General features: G+C 53.0%; 1 protein-coding gene across 1 annotated transcript in view; it reads right to left on the bottom strand.

The window, feature by feature from the left end:
- Myo1f (myosin IF) overlaps positions 1–20524 on the bottom strand; it is a 34773-nt gene that overhangs the window by 10242 nt on the left and 4007 nt on the right. Inside the window, exons 2-17 of the mRNA XM_046443804.2 lie at positions 15528–15665; positions 14996–15085; positions 14821–14915; positions 14353–14440; positions 14167–14256; positions 11584–11715; positions 11298–11432; positions 10931–11063; positions 10583–10779; positions 8641–8721; positions 8438–8524; positions 7648–7734; positions 6964–7131; positions 5731–5816; positions 1936–2017; positions 446–552 (exon numbers count right to left, since the gene is read on the bottom strand). Coding sequence (XP_046299760.1) covers positions 446–552; positions 1936–2017; positions 5731–5816; positions 6964–7131; positions 7648–7734; positions 8438–8524; positions 8641–8721; positions 10583–10779; positions 10931–11063; positions 11298–11432; positions 11584–11715; positions 14167–14256; positions 14353–14440; positions 14821–14915; positions 14996–15085; positions 15528–15665 — 1796 coding nt within the window. The remainder of the gene's footprint in view (positions 1–445; positions 553–1935; positions 2018–5730; positions 5817–6963; positions 7132–7647; positions 7735–8437; positions 8525–8640; positions 8722–10582; positions 10780–10930; positions 11064–11297; positions 11433–11583; positions 11716–14166; positions 14257–14352; positions 14441–14820; positions 14916–14995; positions 15086–15527; positions 15666–20524) is intronic.

Here is a 20524-nt window from a genome sequence, read left to right as displayed (position 1 = left end):
CGGCCTGAGACCCTGCGGCTGGGGGCTGCTGGGCGTGGGGAAGGCAGGGCAGGTCCTGCAGGGCTGGGTTTGTGTTGGGGGCTGTTCAGGGTGAGCACTGAGGTCTGGGACTCCACTCAGCCCCTGTGGGGCCTGGGGATGGACGGAGGCTGTGCTCATCCTGGTGGTCAGTCCTGGGGTCAGTTCTGGACTTTGAGTCTGGGGAACTGAGGCTGGGGGCTGTGCTTGTCCCTGGGTCAGCCTGTCGTCAGTCTAGGGTCACCCCGGGGGTCAGGGGGGTCTTGGTCAGTGCTGAGTATAACCTAGGAGCCCTGAGGGGTTTCGTGCTGGCCCTTGGGGCTGCCTGGGTTAGTCCTGGGATGGGCCCTGGAATGGGGGGTCAGTCTGTGGGTCAGGTGGCATGCACTGGTCCAACCAAAGTCCAGACCTGGCCAGGGGACGTCACCTGCTCTCTTCCCAGTCTCGGGGCCTCTTGGTCTCGTTGGGTTTGATGCAGCGGATGTAGTGGGGGGTGCACCTCTTCAGAGTGGCCACCAGGTCGTTGGCTTGTTTCTGAGACGCAGGAGAAGGCAGGGTGAGGGGAGCACAGATGGCCCCTCTCCTCTCCCCACCCAAGAAACAGACACACCCATGGCGGGCGGGGCTGGGGTCTGCGCTGATGGAGCACAGAGTGCACACCTCTGAGTGTCCACCAAGAGGGGTGATATCCTGGGTCTGCCCTGCCCTCCAGCTGGGAGCTCTTGCACGTGCCACACTCCCCATGCTTAGCTTGGCACATAGTAAGTGCTCAGGAAATGTTTGCAGACAGAGTAGCTGACCATTCAGGGGACCATGTTGCCCAGAACGTTTCTACCTGTCCTTTAGGGAGACAGGGATTTGGGATGTAAAGAATCATGTGTACATGCTTGAGAGGCCAGCCTTAGGTTGTGTATTTTAGTCACCCCAGGAAATAGGGTGAGCCGAAAAGAATTCTTCTGGGGGGAGGACTAGTGGGAGTGACTCAGGTTCTGCTGTGTGGCCTTGGCAAGTGAGTGGCCCTCTCTGAGCCTTGGGGGTGGAACTGAACAAGCTCCTTGTGTATCCGTGTTCCGTGCTTGCTGCCAGTATGCAGTAAGCACTCAAGAAAAGAAAAGGGTGCTCATATATTATTAGAACGGGACCCCCATGTTCATCGCACTATTGTTTATAGTAGCCAAAAGACGGAAGCAGCCCAAGTGTCCAACAGATGAATAGATACAACTGGTCCACCTAGACACTGGATATTTTCCAACCTTAAGAAGGAAGGAAATTCTTCAACATGGCGCCACACGGAGGGACATTGTCGACACTGTGCTCAGTGAGATCAGCCAGCCAGGCAAGGACACACTCACAGGTGGTCCCCTAGAATCATCAGATTCAGAGACAGCGGAGCAGGGTGGTGGGTGCCAGGGGCTGGGGAGGGGCTGGGGCGATAGTGTTTAAAGGGAACAGGACTTCAGTGTGAGAAGGTCAGAAAGTTCTGGAGACGGACACACTTCACACCTCCGAGCTGTGCACTTAGAAATGGGTAAGATGGTCAATTTTGTTTGTATGTTGAACATGCTCTCCAACACGGGGGCTGGGAGTGTGGCTCAGTGGTAGAGTCCACGCTTAGCAGGTGCAAGGCCCATCCATGGGTTCCATCCCCAGCGGCGGAGGAGGAGATGATGGGGAAGAAAAGAGGGAGGAGGAGAAGGCAGAGGAGAAGGAGAAGAGGAAAAGTGGTAAAGAAAATTGATTTAATCTCCCAAACCTAGAGGTGGAAGATGGTGCCTGCTGTGCCAGAGACAGACGCAATGGCCCTAGGGATGGGGGAGAGACCGACATTGGAACCAGGAGGGACCCCACTCTGGGGACTGGACAGAGTGGGACCCAGCCCTTCTAATGCCAACTCTCCCTCGTCTGTCCCAAGCCCACCTTGATCTTGGAGCCAGCAGTGCTCGGACGGCCCTTCTTGTCCACATCCAGCTTCTCAGGAAAGAGCATCCGGAGGAAGGCCCTGGGCGGGAAGAGGGAAGGTTGGGGGTGCAGCTGGACCCTGGGGCCGATGGGGCTGCCTCGAGCCACGATGCAAACAGAGCGGGGGGACTGTGGTGAGTGAGGTGTGGGTTGGTGCTGTCCTGTGCGTTCCTTGATTTATCTGCACTGGGTTTGCTCTATGTCATGCATGACTCGGGTAGCAAGTAACACAGATCAGAGTTAAATAGAAAAATAGGTCAATCAGCGAAGCATCACGGGAATCTTCAGGACAGCTTGGTAACACACACTGCCAGGGCCCACCTAGGAGGTTCTCATTCATAGGTCTGGACCGTGACCCAATTTTCCTTCCTTCCTCCCTCTTCTTCCTCCTCCTCCTCCTCTTCTTCTCTCATTTATTTATTTATTTATTTTTTGGTTCTGGGGATTGAACCCAGGAGTGTTTTATCACTGAGTGAAATCCATAGATCTCATTTTTTACTGAGACAAAGTCTAAGTTGCTGAAGGTCTCTAAATTGCTGAGGCTGGCCGTGAACTTCTGTCTCAGGGATTTGGGACACAGGTGTGCACCACTGCACCAGGCTGACCAATAACGTCTAATGAGTTCACAGGTGATGCTGATATTGTGGGTCTAGGGACCCCACCAGGAGAATCATGATTCTAGTTCTGTGTTTTCCAATATGGCGGCCACTGGTTCCATCTCACTACTGAGGTCCTTGAAATGTGGCCTATTCATAATTGAGACATACTGCAATTATTAAAGTATACACTGGTATCCAAAGACCAAAAACTGTGAAATGTTTCTTTCTTTTTTTTTTTGTTACATTGGTTATATGTTAAAAATGGTAATATTTCGTAGTGGTGTGTGACTGAATAGCTGGACTGAGGAGACTGAGGTAGGAGGATCACAAGTTTGAGGCCAGGCTGGGCCACTTAATGAGCCCCTGTCTCAAAATAATAAAGGGCTTGGGGTATAGCTCAGTGGTAGAGCACTTGCCTAGTGTGAGGCCCTGGTGTGTGTGTGTGTGTGTGTGTGTATATATATATATATATATATATATATATATATATATATATATATATATATATATGATATTGAGTTAACTAGAACATATTTAATTTTACCTGTTTCATTAGTCCACCTTTTCACTTTTTAAGTGTGCTTACTGGAACCTTTAGAACTCTACAGGTGGTGGAAGTGGGGATTAACTGTAGATTGACATGAGGAATCTTTTTAGGGTGAAACAAACATTCTGAAGTTGAATTGTGTGATGGCTGCACCTACATTCTGTCAATTTACTACAAGTCATTAAATTCTACATTTCATAAATGGGAAAACTTAATGACATGGAAATTACACCTCAATAAGGCTGTTTAAAAATAATTACTTGAATGATGTTGGATATGATTATATTGGACAGCCCTGATCTAAACTAATGGTTCTCAAATTCTGATGTGCCCTTGGATCCTCAGGAGGTCTGGGAGGGTCTTATTAAAATGCAGACTCTGTATAGTGATGCCACCTGCTTCACTCTTCCTGCTAAGGATTGCTTTAGTTATTCTGGGTCTCTTATTATTCCAGATAAATTTCATGATTGCTTTTTCTATTTCTATAAGGAATGTCATTGGAATTTTGATTGGAATTGCATTTCCATCTTATAAGGTATTCTTTGATTTCTTTCTTTTAGGGTTCTATAATTTTCATTATATGGATCTTTCACCTCTTTTGTTAAGTTGATTCCCAAGTATTTTATTATTTGGGGGTGGCTATTGAGAATGGGGTAGTTTTCCTCATTTCCCTTTCTGAGGATTTGTCACTGATATACAGAAATGCCTTTGATTTATGGGTGTTGATTTTATATCCTGCTTCTTTGCTGAATTCATTTACTAGTTCTAGGAGTTTTCTGGTGGAACTTTTAGGGTCTTCCAGGATTAGAATCATATCATCAGCAAATAGTGCCAATTTGAGTTTTTCCTTTTCCTATGTGTAACCTTTTAATTTCTTTCATCTGTCTAATTGCTCTGGCCAGTGTTTCAAGAACTATGTTAAATGGAAATGGTGAAAGAGGACGTCCCTATCTTGTTCCAGTTTTTTGAGGGAATGCCTTCAATTTTTCTCCATTTAGAATGATGTTGGCCTGGGGCTTAGCATAGATAGCCTTTATGATGTTGAGATAACTATACTACAGATAACTATTAGTATAGTTACTATTACTATACTAATAGTAACAGAAACAGCATGGTATTGGCACCAAAACAGACTGGTGAATGGTACAGAATAGAGGACACAGAGACTAACCCACAAAACTACAATTATCTTATATTAGAAAAAGGTCCCAAGAATATGCATTGGAGAAAAGATAGCCTCTTCAACAAATGGTGCTGGGAAAACTGGAAATCCATATGCAACAAAATGAGATTAATCCCCTATCTCTCACAATGCACAAAACTCAACTCAAAAATAGATCAAAGACTTAGGAATACAACCAGAGACTCTGCGTCTATTAGAAGAAAAAGTAGGCCCTAATCTCCATCCTGTGGGATTAGGCCCCAACTTCTTTAATAAGACTCCTGTGGTACAAGAATTAAAATCAAGAATCAATAAATGGGATGGACTCAAACTAAAAAGCTTCTTCACAGCCAAAGAAACAATCTGTGAGGTGAATAAAGAGCCTACATCTTGGGAGCAAATCTTTACCCCTCACACATCAGATAGAGCACTAATCACTAGGGTATATAAAGAACTCAAAAAGCTAAACACCAAAAAAAAAAAAAACAAAAACAAAAACAAATAACCCAATCAATAAATGGGCAAGGACCTGAAGAGACACTTCTCAGAAGATGATGTACAATCAATCAACAAATACATGAAAAAATGTTCATCATCACTAGCAATTAGAGAAATGCAAATTAAAACCACTCTAAGATTTCATCTCACTCCAGGCAGAATGGCAGCTATTATGCATACAAACAACAATAAGTGTTGGCGAGGATGTGGGAAAAAGGCACACTCATACACTGCTGGTGGGACTGCAGATTGGTGCAGCCAATATGGAAAGCAGTATGGAGATTTCTTGGAAAATTGGGAATGAAACCACAATTTGACCCAGCTGTCCCTCTCCTCGGTCTATACCCAAAGGACTTAAAAACAGCCTAGTACAGGGACACAGCCACATCAATGTTTTTATCAGCACAATTCACAATAGCTAAACAATGGAACCAATCTAGATGCCCTTCAGTGAATGAATGGATAAAAAATGTGGCATATATACACAATGGAATATTACAGAGCAATAAAAGAGAATAAAATTATGGCATTTGCAGGTAAATGGATGGAGTTAGAGAAGATAATGCTAAGTGAAGTTAGCCAATCCCAAAAAACCAAATGCCAAATGTTTTCTTTGATATGAGGAGGCTGATTCATAGTCATCAATGGATGCCTGGGCTCCTGGAGGGAGATGTAAGGAATCCGACTCAGATGTCTCTGCTGGGGACCTGAGTACCTGGAGCTGTACTAGGGATGGAACCCAGAGCCCCAGCACGCCAGGCTCTACCACTGAGCTACATCCCCAGCACCTGGAGATTCTCTGAGATCAGAACCATGCCTTGGCCACACAGCCACCCCCACAGCGTCAGTGCCACAGTGGGAGCTCTGGGGAAGATGGAGTGGTCCCCAATCCTCCCTGCATCCCCATGGGGGTTCTGCCTGGAGGCCCCAGCACCCGGGCCACTCACCGCTCGCTGGTCTGCATCAGCTCTATAAGGTCAGAGAAGAGGACATCCCGGTTCCTCTCGCAGAAGCCGCTGACGTCATAGGAGACCTGGAGGGAGGGGTGTCATGGGGGTGAGGCCCAGAGACTGGGTGTGTGGGGGTGGACCTGCTCTGGGGTGAGAAGATGAGAGTTAGCTACAGCTCTGGTTTGGGGTGATCTCTGGTTTAGAATAGAGGATTGGGGGTTACCACTGGTGCCAGGGCTCCCTGGAGGTCTGAAGTTCAAGTTAGAGTGTGTGACCCCAAGTCACAGGTGAAGGGATGTGGGGGTTGAAATCCTGCTGCTTGGATCAGAGCCAGGGCGAGGTAGGAGTTAGGGTTCAGATTGGAGGGTGGGGAACTGCAGCCTTGGAGGGGGTGCCCAGAAGTCTGCTGCTTAAGATTAACTCTGAAGGTTGGATTACCTCATCCTGGTCACTTGGGGGTTGGGGGTGCTGTGTTTGGGGAGGGTCTACAGCCCTGGCTGTTGATAGGGGGTGGTGGGCTGGGGCTGCTTTCTAAAGAGGAAGCTCTTTATACACCTGCTTTTGCAGCCCTGGCTGAGGACAGGCACTCCCACCTGTTTTGGTGGATGGTGGGAGGCAGCCTGGGCAGGGGCCCCTGGGAATGTCTGCTGCCCCATGAGGTCAGGAGCATGAGGAGAGGGCCTATAGTCCTCCCAGTGGGGAAGAGGCAGCGGCCAGGGAGGAGCTTGCTGGAGCCTTGGGTAGGGTCTGCAGGGAGCCTGTAGCATGGGCCTGGAGGCCTGGGAGATTTGCTTTCCAAACTGGGACAAGAAGGGGGGTTCCAGAGTCAGGGGCTGCTGCTCACATTGAGGTTTTCTGGGCAGAGGGGAGGGACTGGTGCCTGCTGCCCAAGTTGTCCTGCCTGTCTACTGGGGCAGCTGCCCTTTTGGCTGTGCAGGCTGTGGCCCTGATCAGAGACCAGAGAGTTCCTTGGGGGGACCAGGGGTGGGTGCAGGCAGTTTTGGGGAAGAGTTCCCAGGTTCGGTGGTGGCTGCAGTCCATGGGCTCATCATTGTGGTCAGTAGGGAGAGGGCCGGAGGAGGATGTTGGTGGAACCCTGCGGCCCTGGCAGGGGGTCCTGGCAGGATCCTTCCCATCTGGGTGTTGGAGGGCTGCAAGCTGGAGCCCTTGGGGTCTGTGGGGGGTGGCCTGGGGGGAGTACAGCGGCGGGGCGGGGGCGGGAGCACGCACTTTGCCGGCGTAGTGGTGGATGACGAACCCCGCGCTCCAGCTGTTGAAGTGCTCGTGGGTGCCCACGGCCGCCTGCAGCTTCTGCAGCAGCGTCTGGTCGGCACCTCCGCCTGTGGCGTGCATGGTGGCGCACACGTCGTCCAGCACGCTCATGATGCCCGGGGGGCTCTGCCAGGGCGAGCAGAGGGCAGCTTAGTCGGCTGGTCCTGCCCTGGCCAGTCGCCAGCCCCAGAGAGGGAGCCCAGAGGCGAGCAGGTGCAGAGGGCTGGAGCAGGCGGGGAGGGCGCGTGATACTCGCCCCGATGGTGGCAGTGGGGCTGGTGTCGCTCCAGTGGGAAGGCTCCTACCTAACCGCGAGACCCAGAGTTCCTTCCCACGGGTCAGAAAAAGTGGTTTTTGGTGGTCGAGGACTTAGAAATGTGTGCTCCATGGAGTGCAGGAGAGAGCGGGGGACCCCAGGAGGAATTCATGACTTTGACCCCTCTGAGCCCAGGGGGATGTCCAGTGAAGAAATGACAGCTCAGCCGGGGGGCAGAGGCCACGCATCAGGTGGCTGAGGGGATATTTCAGTTGTGCTTCATCTGCTGGAGACCTGGGCCTAGGCTAGAGGGGCCCTAGGCTGCCATAACCCACTCCCGGGTCTCCCAGGCCCAGCGAGACCTCTGGAAGTGTGTCAGTCCTCACCAGCTTGTTTTCAATGAGGTCACAGACGACTTTGTTGTTGAAGTACTCGATGGGGGTCCAGCGGATGCCCTCCTGCACATACTCCTCCTGGGGGGAAGGGGGCGGGAGGGGTGGATGGAGGAGCTGTGCCCAGTGCCACCCATCTCTTCTCCCAGGCCTGTCTCTGGCCCTGGGTGGGGCAGGCAGGAAGTGCCAGGGAACCATGTCCCTGCTTCCGATCCTCCCAGATGGACACTCAACAGGACCTGGTGGATAAACCACCAGCTTCCGAGGCAGAGGGAAATGCAGGGAAGTGCCGGCGGGGGCTGCAGTATGGATGCTGAGTATCCCCCAAAGGCCTGTATGATGGCCTGGTCCACGGAGTGGTGCTCTTGGGAGGTGGTGGCACTTAGGGGAGGTGGGGCCTAGTGCGAGTCTTTAGGCCATTGGGGGTATGTCCTTGAAGGGACTTATGGGACCCTCCCCTTCCTCTCTCTCTCTCTTGCTTCCTGGCCACGAGGTGGGCAGTTTGTTCTGACATGCGCTTTGCCATCTGGCACCCCCACCAGAGGCCCAAAGCTATGGGTCCATCCAATCTTAGACGGGAATCTCCAAAGCCGTGGGCCAGAATAACCCTTTCTCTCTCTGAGACGATGATGTTGGGATTTCATGCTGGTGCTGGGGAGCTGGCTAACAGGGGGCAAGCAGGGAGGTGGGGACCAGGGGCTGGGGTGTCCCCAGTGGCTCGGTGACTCTCAAGGTCCTACCCCACCCCAATACCCATCCCATGCCACTTGGCTGCGCTGCCCACCTGCTCAGCCTTCAGGGTGAGCTCGATGAAGATTTGTTGCAGCTTTTCATTGACGAAGTTGATGCAGAACTGCTCAAAACCATTTTTCTGCCAGGGAGGAAAGGGGTCCCTCCATCAGTGGGCTGATGCTAGGTGGCCACGGGCTACCCTAGGTTGTATGGAGGACAGGTGTGGGCTGGGGGTTGGAGGTGCAGTGACCAAACCTGGAAAATCTCGAAGCCATAGATGTCAAGGACACCGATACTGTACTCCTCCTGGGGCTTCTGCATCGCACGGTTGATGGCCTGTAGTGTGGTGGGGACGGCAGTCAGTGGGCATCTGGTCAGCACTCTCCTGATGTGCTCTTAGCTGTGCTCATGGACCGTGTCCCCTCTCACCAGTTTCTCTCTAGTGCCATGTTCTGTCCTCCCACCTTGTAATCAGTCACCCTTATGAGAGATCCAAGTGTTTGAGTATTGGGGTTCCTGATCTGGCAGCCACCTCTGCCACTTAACCTCTCCGTGTCTCTGTTTCCTCATCTCTAAAGCGAATTAATAAGCTAGGTGTCATGGTGCACACCTGTAGTGTCAATGCTCGGGAAGATGTGGCAGGAGAATCCCTTGAGATCAGTAGCTCGAGACCAGCCTGGGCAACAGTGAGACTCATCTCAAAAAAAAAATTAATCAAAAGAATGGATTGGGCTGGGGATACAGCTTAGTTGGTAGAGTGCTTGCCTTGCATGCACAAGGCCCTGGGTTCAAATCACCAGCACCACACACATACACAAAAGAATGGATTAATTATAGCAACTACTGGGTTGGGGGTATAGTTAGTGTTAGAGCACCTGTGGGCATATGTGAGGCCTTGGGTTTGATTCCCAGCACTGCAAAAACTAATTAAAAAGCAACTAGAGCTAGGCATAGTGGTGCTCGCCTGTCATCCCAGCAGCTCAGGAGGCTGATGTAGGAGGATCACAAGTTGAAGGCCAGCCTCAGCAATTTAGTGAGACCCCATCTCAACATAAAAAAGAAAAAGACTAGAGATGTAGCTCAGTAGTAAAGTGCTCCTGAGGTCAGTCCCCAGCTCTAAAACAAACAAACAAAAACCAACTATAGGGTGAGTATTCCTTATTTGAAATGCTTGGGACCAGAAGTGTTTCAGAGTTTTGATTTTGGAATATTTGCAGGTATATAATGAGATGTTTTGGGGATGAGACCCAAATCCAAACACAAATCTCACTTCTTTCATATGCACTCTCTACCCATAGCCTGAAGTTCATTTTATACAATATTTTTAGTGCACCTTCATATTATATATGTATGATTGGTACTGGGGATTGAACCCAGGGGCAATTTACCACTGAACTACATCTCCAGACCATATATATATGTATATGTATGTGTGTGTGTATATATATATATATATATATATATATATATATATATATTTTATTTTGACATAGGGACTTCCCAAGTTGCTTAGGGACCCACTAAGTTGCTGAGGCTGGCTTTGAACTTGCAGTCCTCCTGAGTCACTGGGATTACAGGACTGCACCACCGTGCCTGGCATATCTGCAGTTTGACAGTCTATCAGGTCAGGGGCCGAATTTTCCACTCGTGGTCTCATTTTAGTGCTCAAAAATCTTGGATTTTGGAGCATTTGGGATTTGGGATTTTCAGATTAGGGATGCTTAATCTGTACTTTATGGGTATTTTTCTGAAGATTCAAGAAGCCGATGCACATAGAACACTTAGGACGGTGCCTAAGGGCTGCACGTGTTTGTTACGGTCCTGACTGTTACTGGCCCTGACACGTCCTGTTCCTTTCTGCCCCCATCTGTCCGTCGCTTTGTCCCCTCAACACTCCTCCTCCTGGCTCTCAAATGCACCCCCCCTCCGTCCCCATTGCCCTGATGCCAGTCCAGGTCTGGAGTCTCCAGCAGCCCCTTCCCTCCAGGGCTCCGTGCCACAGCACAGGAGCTTCCGGATCTCCCATCTCATCCCCTGCCGCCTGTGCTGAGAGTCGCCTCCATCCCCAGCCAGGAGTTGGTGAGATGAGGAGTCAAGTCTGCCTCTTCCGCTTGGTGGGCTCAAGCCCAGGACTTGGTAGGCACCGGGTGCCCACCTAGCCCCACAGCCCACGTCCCGCAGCCCCGGTTCCACTCGCCTCCACCAGGAAGTCGAAGAGGCGGGCATAGAGTCCCTTGGCCAGGGCGTCACGGGTGTAGGCTGCCTGCTCCACGTTGAGGGTCACATTAATGGACTCACTGCGTCCGCCCCAGCGGCTGTCCATCTTGCGGCTGGTCAGCTTCTCCTGCAGCCGCCCGCTGTCAATGCCCAGCAGGTAGGCAGGAAAGGCCAGGACTGCCAGGCCAGGGCAAAAGGGGACAGGGTCAGCCCCTTGGGACTCCACATCTTGCCCAGTGACAATGACATTGTCCTCGTGGGTTCTGAATCAGGAGGAAGCAGTTCACACACACATAGGCTCCCCTCTCTCCCCAGCGCCCACACTCACGGTCTGCACTCTCCACCTGGGCGTAATTCCCCTCTTCACAGAAACTGATGTTCCCCAGGTGTAGGATCCCTGCCACCAGCTGCAGAACCAGCTGCTGGACGCTGGGTGGGATCCCAATGACTTGCATGGCACTCTGTGGGCACAACAGGGAAAACCAACTTTGGCTTCCACCCTGCCCCTGGGGCCACAGCATAGATTCAGAGTCAGAACATTTGGGGTGCCTGGCCTGGCTCTTTCATTCACTTGCTGTGTGACCTTGGACAAGTCTCTGTGCCTCTCTGGGCTTCAGTTACCTTATTTATAATGTGAGAGGGTTTTCTCTGGGCTTAGGGACTGGCTGAGGGCTGCAGTGGTGTCTGGTACTCACCAGGGTCTCACTGAAGTCGCTCCTGTCATCGGTGCCATCCACCTTGTAGGTGTCTGACTGGTTGAGGTAGTAATAGTAGTCGGGCGTCATGAGCCCCAGGTTCTGGCGCTGCTCCTGCGAGGCCCCTTCCAACAGCTGGAGGGTGAGCGATGCTCATGCTTCTGGAGCTGACCCAGCACAGCCCTCGTGGGCTCCCTGGACACTGACCTTCCCATTATCTCCCTCCCCAACCCCTGCGGTCCAGTTGGGGTTCCTGTGGCCCAGCCCCATGGGCCCTTCCCTGCACCTGGTAGTAGATGTGAAAGTTCCTCTCATTTTCATTCTGCATGACCACGCGGGACTTCTCTAGCAAGAAGTTGGAGATCTTGCCCCCATCTGGCTCCCCGCCACGGCTAAACTGGATCTCAAAGTACTTGCCCTGGAGACATCAAGGATACAAATAGTGAATCCTGGTAGGGACGCGGGGAAAGGAACACGTATACTCTGGTGGTGGGGTGGCGAATCAGTGCAGCCACGGTGGACGTCAGTGTGGAGGTTCCTCAGAGGACTCGGAATGGCACCGCCACTGAACCAGCTGTCACCTCGCAACCAGCTATTCCACTCTTCGCTATTTATCCAAAAGAATTAAAGTCATCACACCGTAGTGATCCATGCACCATCACCTAGCCAAGCCACGAAACTGCCCGGGGCCCATCAACAGGTGAACGGAGAAAGAAAAGGTGGTCTCTGAACAGATGGAGCTTTACTTTCTATCACCCCCATCCAGTAAGAATACAGACTACACAAAGAAGAAGGAAATCACGTCATTTGCAGGAAAACGAATTGAACTAGAGAGCTTTATGTTAAGCCAAATAAACCAGACTCAGAAAATCAAGGGTCATTTGGGTTTAGGTGGAATCCAGAGAGAAAAAAGGGGGAAAAATGGTGGCGGTGGATCTCGGAGAAGAGCCAAGTAGAGGGAGTGCCCTGGGGGAGGGCGGGAGGAGGAGAAGGGGAAGTTCTGTAGGATCCCTGCCACCAGCTGCAGAACCAGCGGCTGGACACTGGGTGGGACCGGTGTCCAAATTAAACTGACCAAATTACATTATGTGCATGTATAAATGTGTCACACTGAAGTCCACTATTAGGTATGATTACCTAATACCATAAATGATAACGCCCTGAATCGCAAAGAACCACATTAGTCCCCAGGGCCAGAGGGCAGGTGGTGCAAAGCCTAGGAAGGGTCTTGGGAGCCTGCTTCTCTTGTCTCTTCTTGGCCTTCCCTCTCCTTCCTCTTCCTACACCCACTTATAAAGTACTTGCTCCTTTCACCAGCTGCCCCTTTGGCCTTTGCTCAGGTTGTGCCCTGGGCAAGCAATGACCATTCTACCCGTTTAGCTGTACCAGTCCTGGTATCATCACATTTTATCAACCAGTTTCCAAGTCCCTGCACCCTAACACAGAGGCCTCCATGTCTCTGTGGGATGCTGTGGATCCCCGTGGTCCTTTGGCATCTCCTATATGCTCTCCCCAAAAGGGCCCCAAAGACCCCTTCTTTGGTCTCTAACACCATCTGAGTTCTACTCTGGCCAGAGGTTAGAGGGAAGAAAGTCCTCTACCACCCCTGTCCAAAAACAATACAAATTACATCGTCATCTTACACAACACCTGTAGCATGTAATGACTATTTACCATATTGTACACTAAAATTGTACAGTAAAATGTATATATGTTTTGACAGTCATCCATGTTTTTTAATATTTAAACTTTTTTTTAGTTATAGATGGACACAATATCTTTATTTTGTTTACTTATTTTTATGTGGTGCTGAGGATTGAACCCAGCGCCTCACATGTGCGAAGCAAGTGCTCTGACACTGAGCCACAACCCCAGCCCTCATCTGTGTTTTTATGTGTATTATTCGAATAATAATATTATGTGATTTCACTTAGAAGACGTTCTAGAGCAGGTGAAATGAATATGTGGCAAACAATAAATCAGAAAAGTGGTTGCTTCTACTGTCAGTTGGGAGTAGAGGTTGACGAAAGGGCCAAGTGGGAACTCAGGAGTCATGGTGATGGATTGAACGCTGGGTTCAATCCTCAGCACCACATAAAAATTAGAGTGGTCCACTTTGGATGTATGTATTTTGCAGTATGCAGTTAAAGAAAAGCTTCAAATTTATACTGGACAATGATCAGTGATATCCATGCTGAAGTGTTTGGGTGGCGGGAGGTGTGGGGTCTATTTACATCGCAGTGTAACATCATCTCCGTTTTATGGATGAGCAAGTGGGAGCCTCAAGAGATGACATCATTTTTTTTTCCCAACTGGGCCACACAGTTAAACAGTGACAGAACCAGACCATAAATCCAGATCTGTTTACTCAGCCCATGACACCCACAAAAAGAAGCCCAAGAACTCTTTGTTGAAAGGATGAATGGAGGAATAAATTGGACCTGAAATCTGAAAAGGAAGTTTTCGTGGCTGCCACCAGGAGAGTATTTAAGGATGTTACACAGAGGTGTCATGGCCTCCACAGTCCTGACAATGGGGGACCCTTTTTCAAACGGACCATAAGTAGGAAGTGAGTCTCCCTTCCAGAAGTAGGCGTTTCCTGCTAAATTTCCACGGGGGCTATAATCCTGGCTGTGTGTGTGTGTATGTGTGTGTGTACACGTGTGTGTGTGCATGTGCACATGTGTGTGCGTGTGTGTGCGTGTCTGTGACGTGTGTGTGCGTGTGTGTGCATGTGTGTGACATGTGTGTGTGTGTGCATGTGTGAACATGTGTGACGTGTGTGTGTGTGTGTGTGTGTGTGGTCTGGGGGGGTCGAGAAGGTTGGCTTGGAGGGAGCAGCTGCTCCAGGTGGGTGGTGGAGACTTACAAATCGGCTGGAATTGTTGTTGCGCACGGTTTTGGCATTGCCGAAGGCCTCCAGCAGCGGGTTGGACTGCAGGATGATGTCCTTGACGTGCTGGGGACAGAGGCAGGTGGAAAGAGGTCAGTCGGGGTCAGGTGGAGCAGAGATGCAGCTGGGGGAGACCCGGCCTGTCGGGTTGCTGCCGCTCACCTGGACCTTCTCTCCCCCGCCAGACACCTTGGAGATGTAGCCCATGATGTATTTTGCGGCCACTGTCTTCCCAGCTCCACTCTCTCCACTGGGGTAGAGGGAAGAAGGAGTGGTCAGTGGGTGGGGGTGGTAGAAGTGCCTGCCCCATCACTCATTCATTGATTGAGCACCTATGGTGTACCCAGCACTATTCCAGGGACTGGGGAGACAGTAGTGACCAAGGCAGATGGAAATCCCTGTCCTCATGGAGCTGACATTTACAAGGGACAGACGGCCAGTGACAGAATGAATCAATAAAATATATCAGAAGTGATCCGGTGCGAGGGAAGTAAGCCAGGAGGCGGGAAGGGGCAGACAGGGAGAGCAAGGCTGTTGGGACTGGGAGTTCCAGGAAACCACCCTTGGGGTAGTGGTGATGTTTGAGCAGGTGCCTGCCGGAGGGTCCATCAGGGCCCCCCCGCCCCGTACCTGATGATGACGCACTGGTTCTCACAGTCGATGAGCATGTTGCGGTACATGTTGTCTGTGAGGGCGTAGATGTGCGGGGGGTTCTCGTACTGGGCCTGGGGGGGGCAGGGCAGGTGTCAGCCCAGGCCAGGGCTGGGCGTCTTGGGTTGTTCCTCCCGCCTGACCCCGGCCTCACCGCGCCCTGGTAGAGATCGATCTCACGGTCAGTGAAGTAGGGCATCTGCTTGAAGGGATTTACGGAGATGAGCACCGAGCCGATGTAGGTCTGGGAGACGGTTAAGGACCACGGAGTGTTGGGAGGGTTTTGTCCTTCAAGGACCCTATGGCCTCCTTCTGCTCCCCTGGGGATTCCCTGAGCCCCGTTACTTGGAGGGAGACACAGAGATACTCAGATGGACCTCGAGTCTCTTAGGAAAAAACTGGGCTTCGTCCAGAAAATGGGACTGTGACCCTGGGGCAGGGGGAGGAGGGACAGGTACAGCTACCTCCCAGTACAGCCCACTGATACTTCATCTGCCCTCGGTCTCCAGCCCAGGGCCCTCGATGCCCAGCCTCCCTCTGTCCGTGCACCCACTCTCCGCCCATGGCTCAGGCCCTCCATGTCCTTCCCTGAATGTCTCCGTCCACCTGCCATGCCCCTCTCCGCCCAGCCCTTCCCCTGTCCCTGCATCCCTTCCCTGCCTGCCCCCTGCCCACGGCCAGGCTACGAAGATGTAGTCGTCCATGAAGCGCTTGCGCAGGTTGCCCACGATGGCGTCCTCGGTGATCTGGGGCAGCAGCACCATGTCGTCCACGCCGCTTTGCTTCACGTTGTGGCTTTGCCAGTGGAAGCGCTCCTTGCTGCCCTGGGTGAGCGCGGTGCGGCAGGGTGAGCTGCGGTTGGGCGCCTGCTCACCACCACCAGGATGGGCGTCACCTTAGCCACCTGCGTTCCTCCCCACCTCAGGGACCCCGCGAGGGGCGGCAAGGCCCATTCAGGCTTCTGACCACAGAAGGACGGCTCGGGTCCATCCCTCAGGCCTCTTTTTTGGTCTTTCTGTGCATCCATCCCCCCTTTCAGTACCTCCCCCCATGGAGGACAGACGCCCGCCCCAGTGGGGCCCTCACAGGCTGTGGCGCAGGAGGAGGGAGGCTGGAGCCTTGCTGGGGAACCCCCCACCCTGGTCCTCACTTCCTTCCCTCCCTCCCCCTCCCTCCCTCCCTCCCTCCCGACCAGCTGCTCTGTGACATTCCACCTCAGCTAACCCCTTTCACCTTGAGGAGACCTCCTTCCTCCCTCTGCCCACGTGATCATGTGTCCCAACCTGGTGCGTGACCTCTGTCCTGGATCTTGCTGTGACACTATTCCTTATCTCAGCCCATGACACCTGGCCCAGTCTCCCGGTCGCCTCTGTCACATTCTTCTCTTTGGCCTTGCTCCTCATCAGTTCTGGCACCTTCCTTCGCTCCCACTTTCCCTTCGCCTCCCCCAGTTTCTCATGCCCTTCTTTGGGCCCATGGGGGAGACTCGGGCACAGGCACCCCCCCAGCCTCTAGCCCAAGTGAACTCATCCAGTGCCCTAGATTCAGGGTCTCTCTGGGGACGCTTGCTGCTCCTGTCCAGGACACCCCTGCCGGGCAGGAGTCTGGCAACAGACAGCGACAGTCCCCTGGAGCTTCCCTGGTGGCAAACTCAGGCTCAGAGGTGTCCCTCCTGCAGGAAGTGCCCCATCCCAGGCCGGGAGCTTCTGGAGGCTGGGACCCGGGGGGAGTCCTTTCTTAGTCCCAATAGGGAGATCTGCTGAGTGAACCAGGGCAAAGGAGGAAACCGAACTTCAGAGAAATATTCCAGAGCAAAGGATGCTGGGAGCCAAGACCAAATCTCCTAAGAGGACCCACTCTTCTAGCAGGTTTGGGGGGTTGGAGACGGGTGTCTGGGCAGAGAGGATATGGACAGGGTGGAGCAGGAGAGTGGTGTGGGCAAAGCTAGGTCAGGGGGGGAGAAGGCTGGACCCAGCATTGGAGGGTCCCCCAGGAGGTGTTCTCCAGTGCAGGAGGGGCACAGCCAGTTCCAGACTCCCCTCAGCCCGGGAGGTGGGTGGTCGAGGAACACCAGGGCTGAAGTGAGCCCCGCCTTGGTGTGGGGCTGAAGTGAGCCCCGCCTTGGTGTGGGGCTGGGACTGGGTCCTAATCTTGGCGAGGCAGCCTAGTAGTGCTGTGGGCCTCCCCTGCCCTATCCGTAAAGCCCGGGGTGGCCCTGCTCCCTAGGGCTGAGGATCAAACGTTCTGGGGAACCAGGTGGCTGGAGTGGGGTACTCCTGCCCAGCCCGAGTGGTGGGAAGAACAACGAGGCTGATGGGCATTTGACCAAGCTCATGTGATGCGCCAGGTCTGGGGGACATGGTGTTGGGGCCGACACTACAGCCATCCTCACATGGTCATCTTGGGACACAGGCTAGGAGGGAAACCGAGGCGGGGGCGTGGCGTGGCTTGTCCTTAGTGGCCTGAGGACATGGCTCTGTGTCCAGGGTGGACAATGGGAGCCCCAGTCTGACAGTGGAGAACAGATTCCAGCCTCTGTGCCCGCCAGAGGCTGCGCTGGGAAGCAGGAAGACTCTGTCCCTTCTCCTCCCCAGGGAGTCTCCATCCCGGGCAGAGGTGGAGGGCAGAGGAGGGGGTGGGCAGGAGCAGGGAGTCGCCCCTGAACTCCTCCACCTGCCCCGGCCGAGTTATCAGTGTGCATTTTCACGTGGTGACCCTGACCCGTCTCTGTGTGACTGAAAGGCCTTTCAGGCTCCGGGTGGCCCTCCCACTCATGCATGCCACAGGGGATCTTGAGCCAAGTGCTCATCTTGCATCCTCCGGGTCTCAGCGAATGCCAGTCCCCGTCAGACACCCTTCCTTGCCTCCTCAAAGCCAATCCATCCTTTGTGACGGGCTCAGGGGACATCCCTCTGGAGAGAACTTCCTGAATACGGAACAGGTGAGGTGCTTCCTCTGAACCCCTGCTGCCTCCCGAGTGTCCCTCAGCATCCACACCTTGGACGTGGCACACCCAGCTGATCTGCGTCCCCCAGGGCAGGGGCTCCGGCATGTCGAGGTGTCAGCACTGAGTCAGTGAGGAAAAGCGGGAGGGTGAGTGAATGGAGCAGGGGTCCCCCAGGGTCAAGACAAGGAATTTGGCCTGACTGTTGAGGCCTGAGCTTGGAGCTGGGTTCTGGCTGGGAGGCCTGGGGGAGGGGGAGAGGGAAGGGTGGGTGGGAGGGGGACTGAATGAGGAAAGGGGGGAGGACGTGGCTTGGGCTTAAAGGTGAAGATCAAGGTGACAGCCAGGTGGTGACCCAGCAGGAGAAGCTGGTGATGAGCTCAGCGAGGGATGCTTTGAGTGTGGGGCCCTGGGGAACGTGCAGGGGTCGCTCAGGGGACCAGAAAGGCTGTGCTGGAGCCAGAGTTGGGGTTCGCACCGGGAGAGTTCTCAGGTGGGCATACTGTCCCTGGAGGCACATTTGGAATCATGGGGACATTTTTGGTTGTCTCAGAGATGGGGATGTGACTGGCACTTACTGGGTGGGTCTCAGGGTGGAGACCTGCAGCCCCTGCACACCTGCAGCCCCTTCCCCACCTAGGCAGATGCTCATGTAAGTGACAAACCTGTTTATAATCACTGGAGCCTAGAATCAAGCTGTTTTACGCATAAACAGAGAATCTGTACCCGTGATAATTATAATCAAAATGCCTGAAAGAATTAATAAAAAATTAAATAAAATAATAATTAAAATTAATAAAATAAAAGAATTTAAATTCTTTTTAAAAGATTTGGTGTATTTGCATATTCATAGACATCCCGGGATGGACCCAAGTCTGCATGTGAGCTGCCTTTGTTCCACATGTGTCCGTGTCTGACCTGAAGGTGATTTTGTTCACTACTTTTAGTGCACCCTGCGTCTTGATTGCCACCTCTCGCATGAGGTCAGGGGTGAAACTGTCCACTTTTGGCATCATGTCAGCACTCAAAAATTTCAGATTTGGGAGCATTTTTGGATTTGAGAGTTCTGGATGGGGTCGGCTCAGCCTGCACACGCCCAGCATGATTGACACCCACTGCCTTTTGCAGCCGCATGACCACCAAGGGCAAAGGGAGGTTTTAGTTTTTCCAGATTTCGCCAAGCTCAACCTCTGGGAAGCTGATGTCCCCCAAGGTCACACTGCTCGTGCTGTTGAAGTGGCCACTGTACCACCCCTCAGTATTGGCCTGCAGGTGGGGCTGTGTGCTCACGGACACACCTGGTCACAGGGGCGCACCTGGAGGTATTCCTGCTGCGCGGGCCTGAGCGCCTCCCTCTGCAGGACTGGGGTCACACGAGTTCTTTGTGACCCTCGGGGAGTCCAGTGTGCCCTGGCCTGGATTGCAAGCCCTGCTAGGAGAAGGGGGCGTGGCCGGGATGAGGGCAGGGCGGGGCCAGCTGGGGCTGCCAGGGCGGCTCAGCTGGGATGAGGGGTGCGAGGGTGGGGAGATTGCACCAGCTACTGAGGATTGGCCACACCCTCCAGGGTCCCCAGGGAGGCGGTCAGAGACCTCAGGGTCAGAAGTCAGCTTGAGGGGGGAGGCGGTGTGAGGACAGGTGTCAGACACTTTGGTTGGGAAGAGGAAGAGGGAAGGAGCTGGGGGGAAGGTGGGGTCACCGAGGATTTCCTGTTTTCAAGATGGGGAGACCAGAGCACGTTGGTGAGGAGGGAGGATGAAGACTGGGAATGAAGTGGTGTCCTTCACCGTTTGTGGGCTTGGGATCTGCTCCCTGTCTGAGCTGATGGCTGGGGGGACCTGAACAGCCCAGCGTCAGTGGCTGGGAGGACAGGAAGTGGATTCTGCCTCTGAGGAGCTGGGGGGGGGTGGGTCTGTGAGTGCTAAGGTTGGGAAACAATAACAGCAGTAGTTAAGACTCTGCAGGCGTTTATTCTGCGCCAGGCTCTAGTCTAAGTTTGTGTTTTCTTGGGCCAGGCTTTAAGCCTAGGACCTCATGCTTGCTAGGCAAGCCACACCTCTGCACTGTCCTAAGCTTTTTAAAGAGAATTATCTCATCCTTTCAACACATGCTGAGTTTGTTAGGATTATCAAGTCCATTTTGCAGAAGAGGAAACTGTGCAGAGAACACAGAGAGGTTAGGTAACCTCCTGGAGATCACACAGCAGGAGCGTGGCTGCGTGGGAAGAGAGAACATACCCGACTGTCTGACAGTTTGGGTCAGAGTTGGCGGGGTTTGGTGCTTCAAGTCAGATGAGGACAGATGGGGTGAGAACAGACTGGCGTATCCAGGGCTTCCCCTTTCAGGCTGGTCCTTTCTTCATGCAGTGAGGCCCCTCGGGCTGAGCTGAGACCCAAGGCCACTTCCTCTTGCTGGAACTAGAGGCCTGAGGCCAGCTGTGTCTGACTGGGTGCACTGGCCGTCTGGTTGTGGTGGCCTTTGGCGCTTGGTTCCTCTTCCTGTCCCTCCTTTCTTCCCTTGCTCTGCAGAGTAGCCTCTGTGTCTCACAGGCCTGCCATCCCCTCCCTCTCCATCCTGTCCCCAGGGCCTGGCCCCCAGACACTCTTAGCTCCAGCCAATCATCAAGCCCAGGCCGCGTGCATGGAAGGGAGAGGAGGCTTTGTCCGTGGGTGTGTAGGGGCAGTCAAGGATTTTGGCACATGACAGGTTGTCTTCAAGTCCTGGGTTGACAGTTCACCACG

Source organism: Marmota monax, unplaced genomic scaffold (genome assembly GCF_021218885.2).
Source record: "Marmota monax isolate L192 unplaced genomic scaffold, Marmota_monax_Labrador192_F-V1.1 WCK01_AAM20220418_F8-fsc00102, whole genome shotgun sequence".
Taxonomy (NCBI): domain Eukaryota; kingdom Metazoa; phylum Chordata; class Mammalia; order Rodentia; family Sciuridae; genus Marmota; species Marmota monax.
This window is presented reverse-complemented; position numbering and strand designations above follow the sequence as displayed.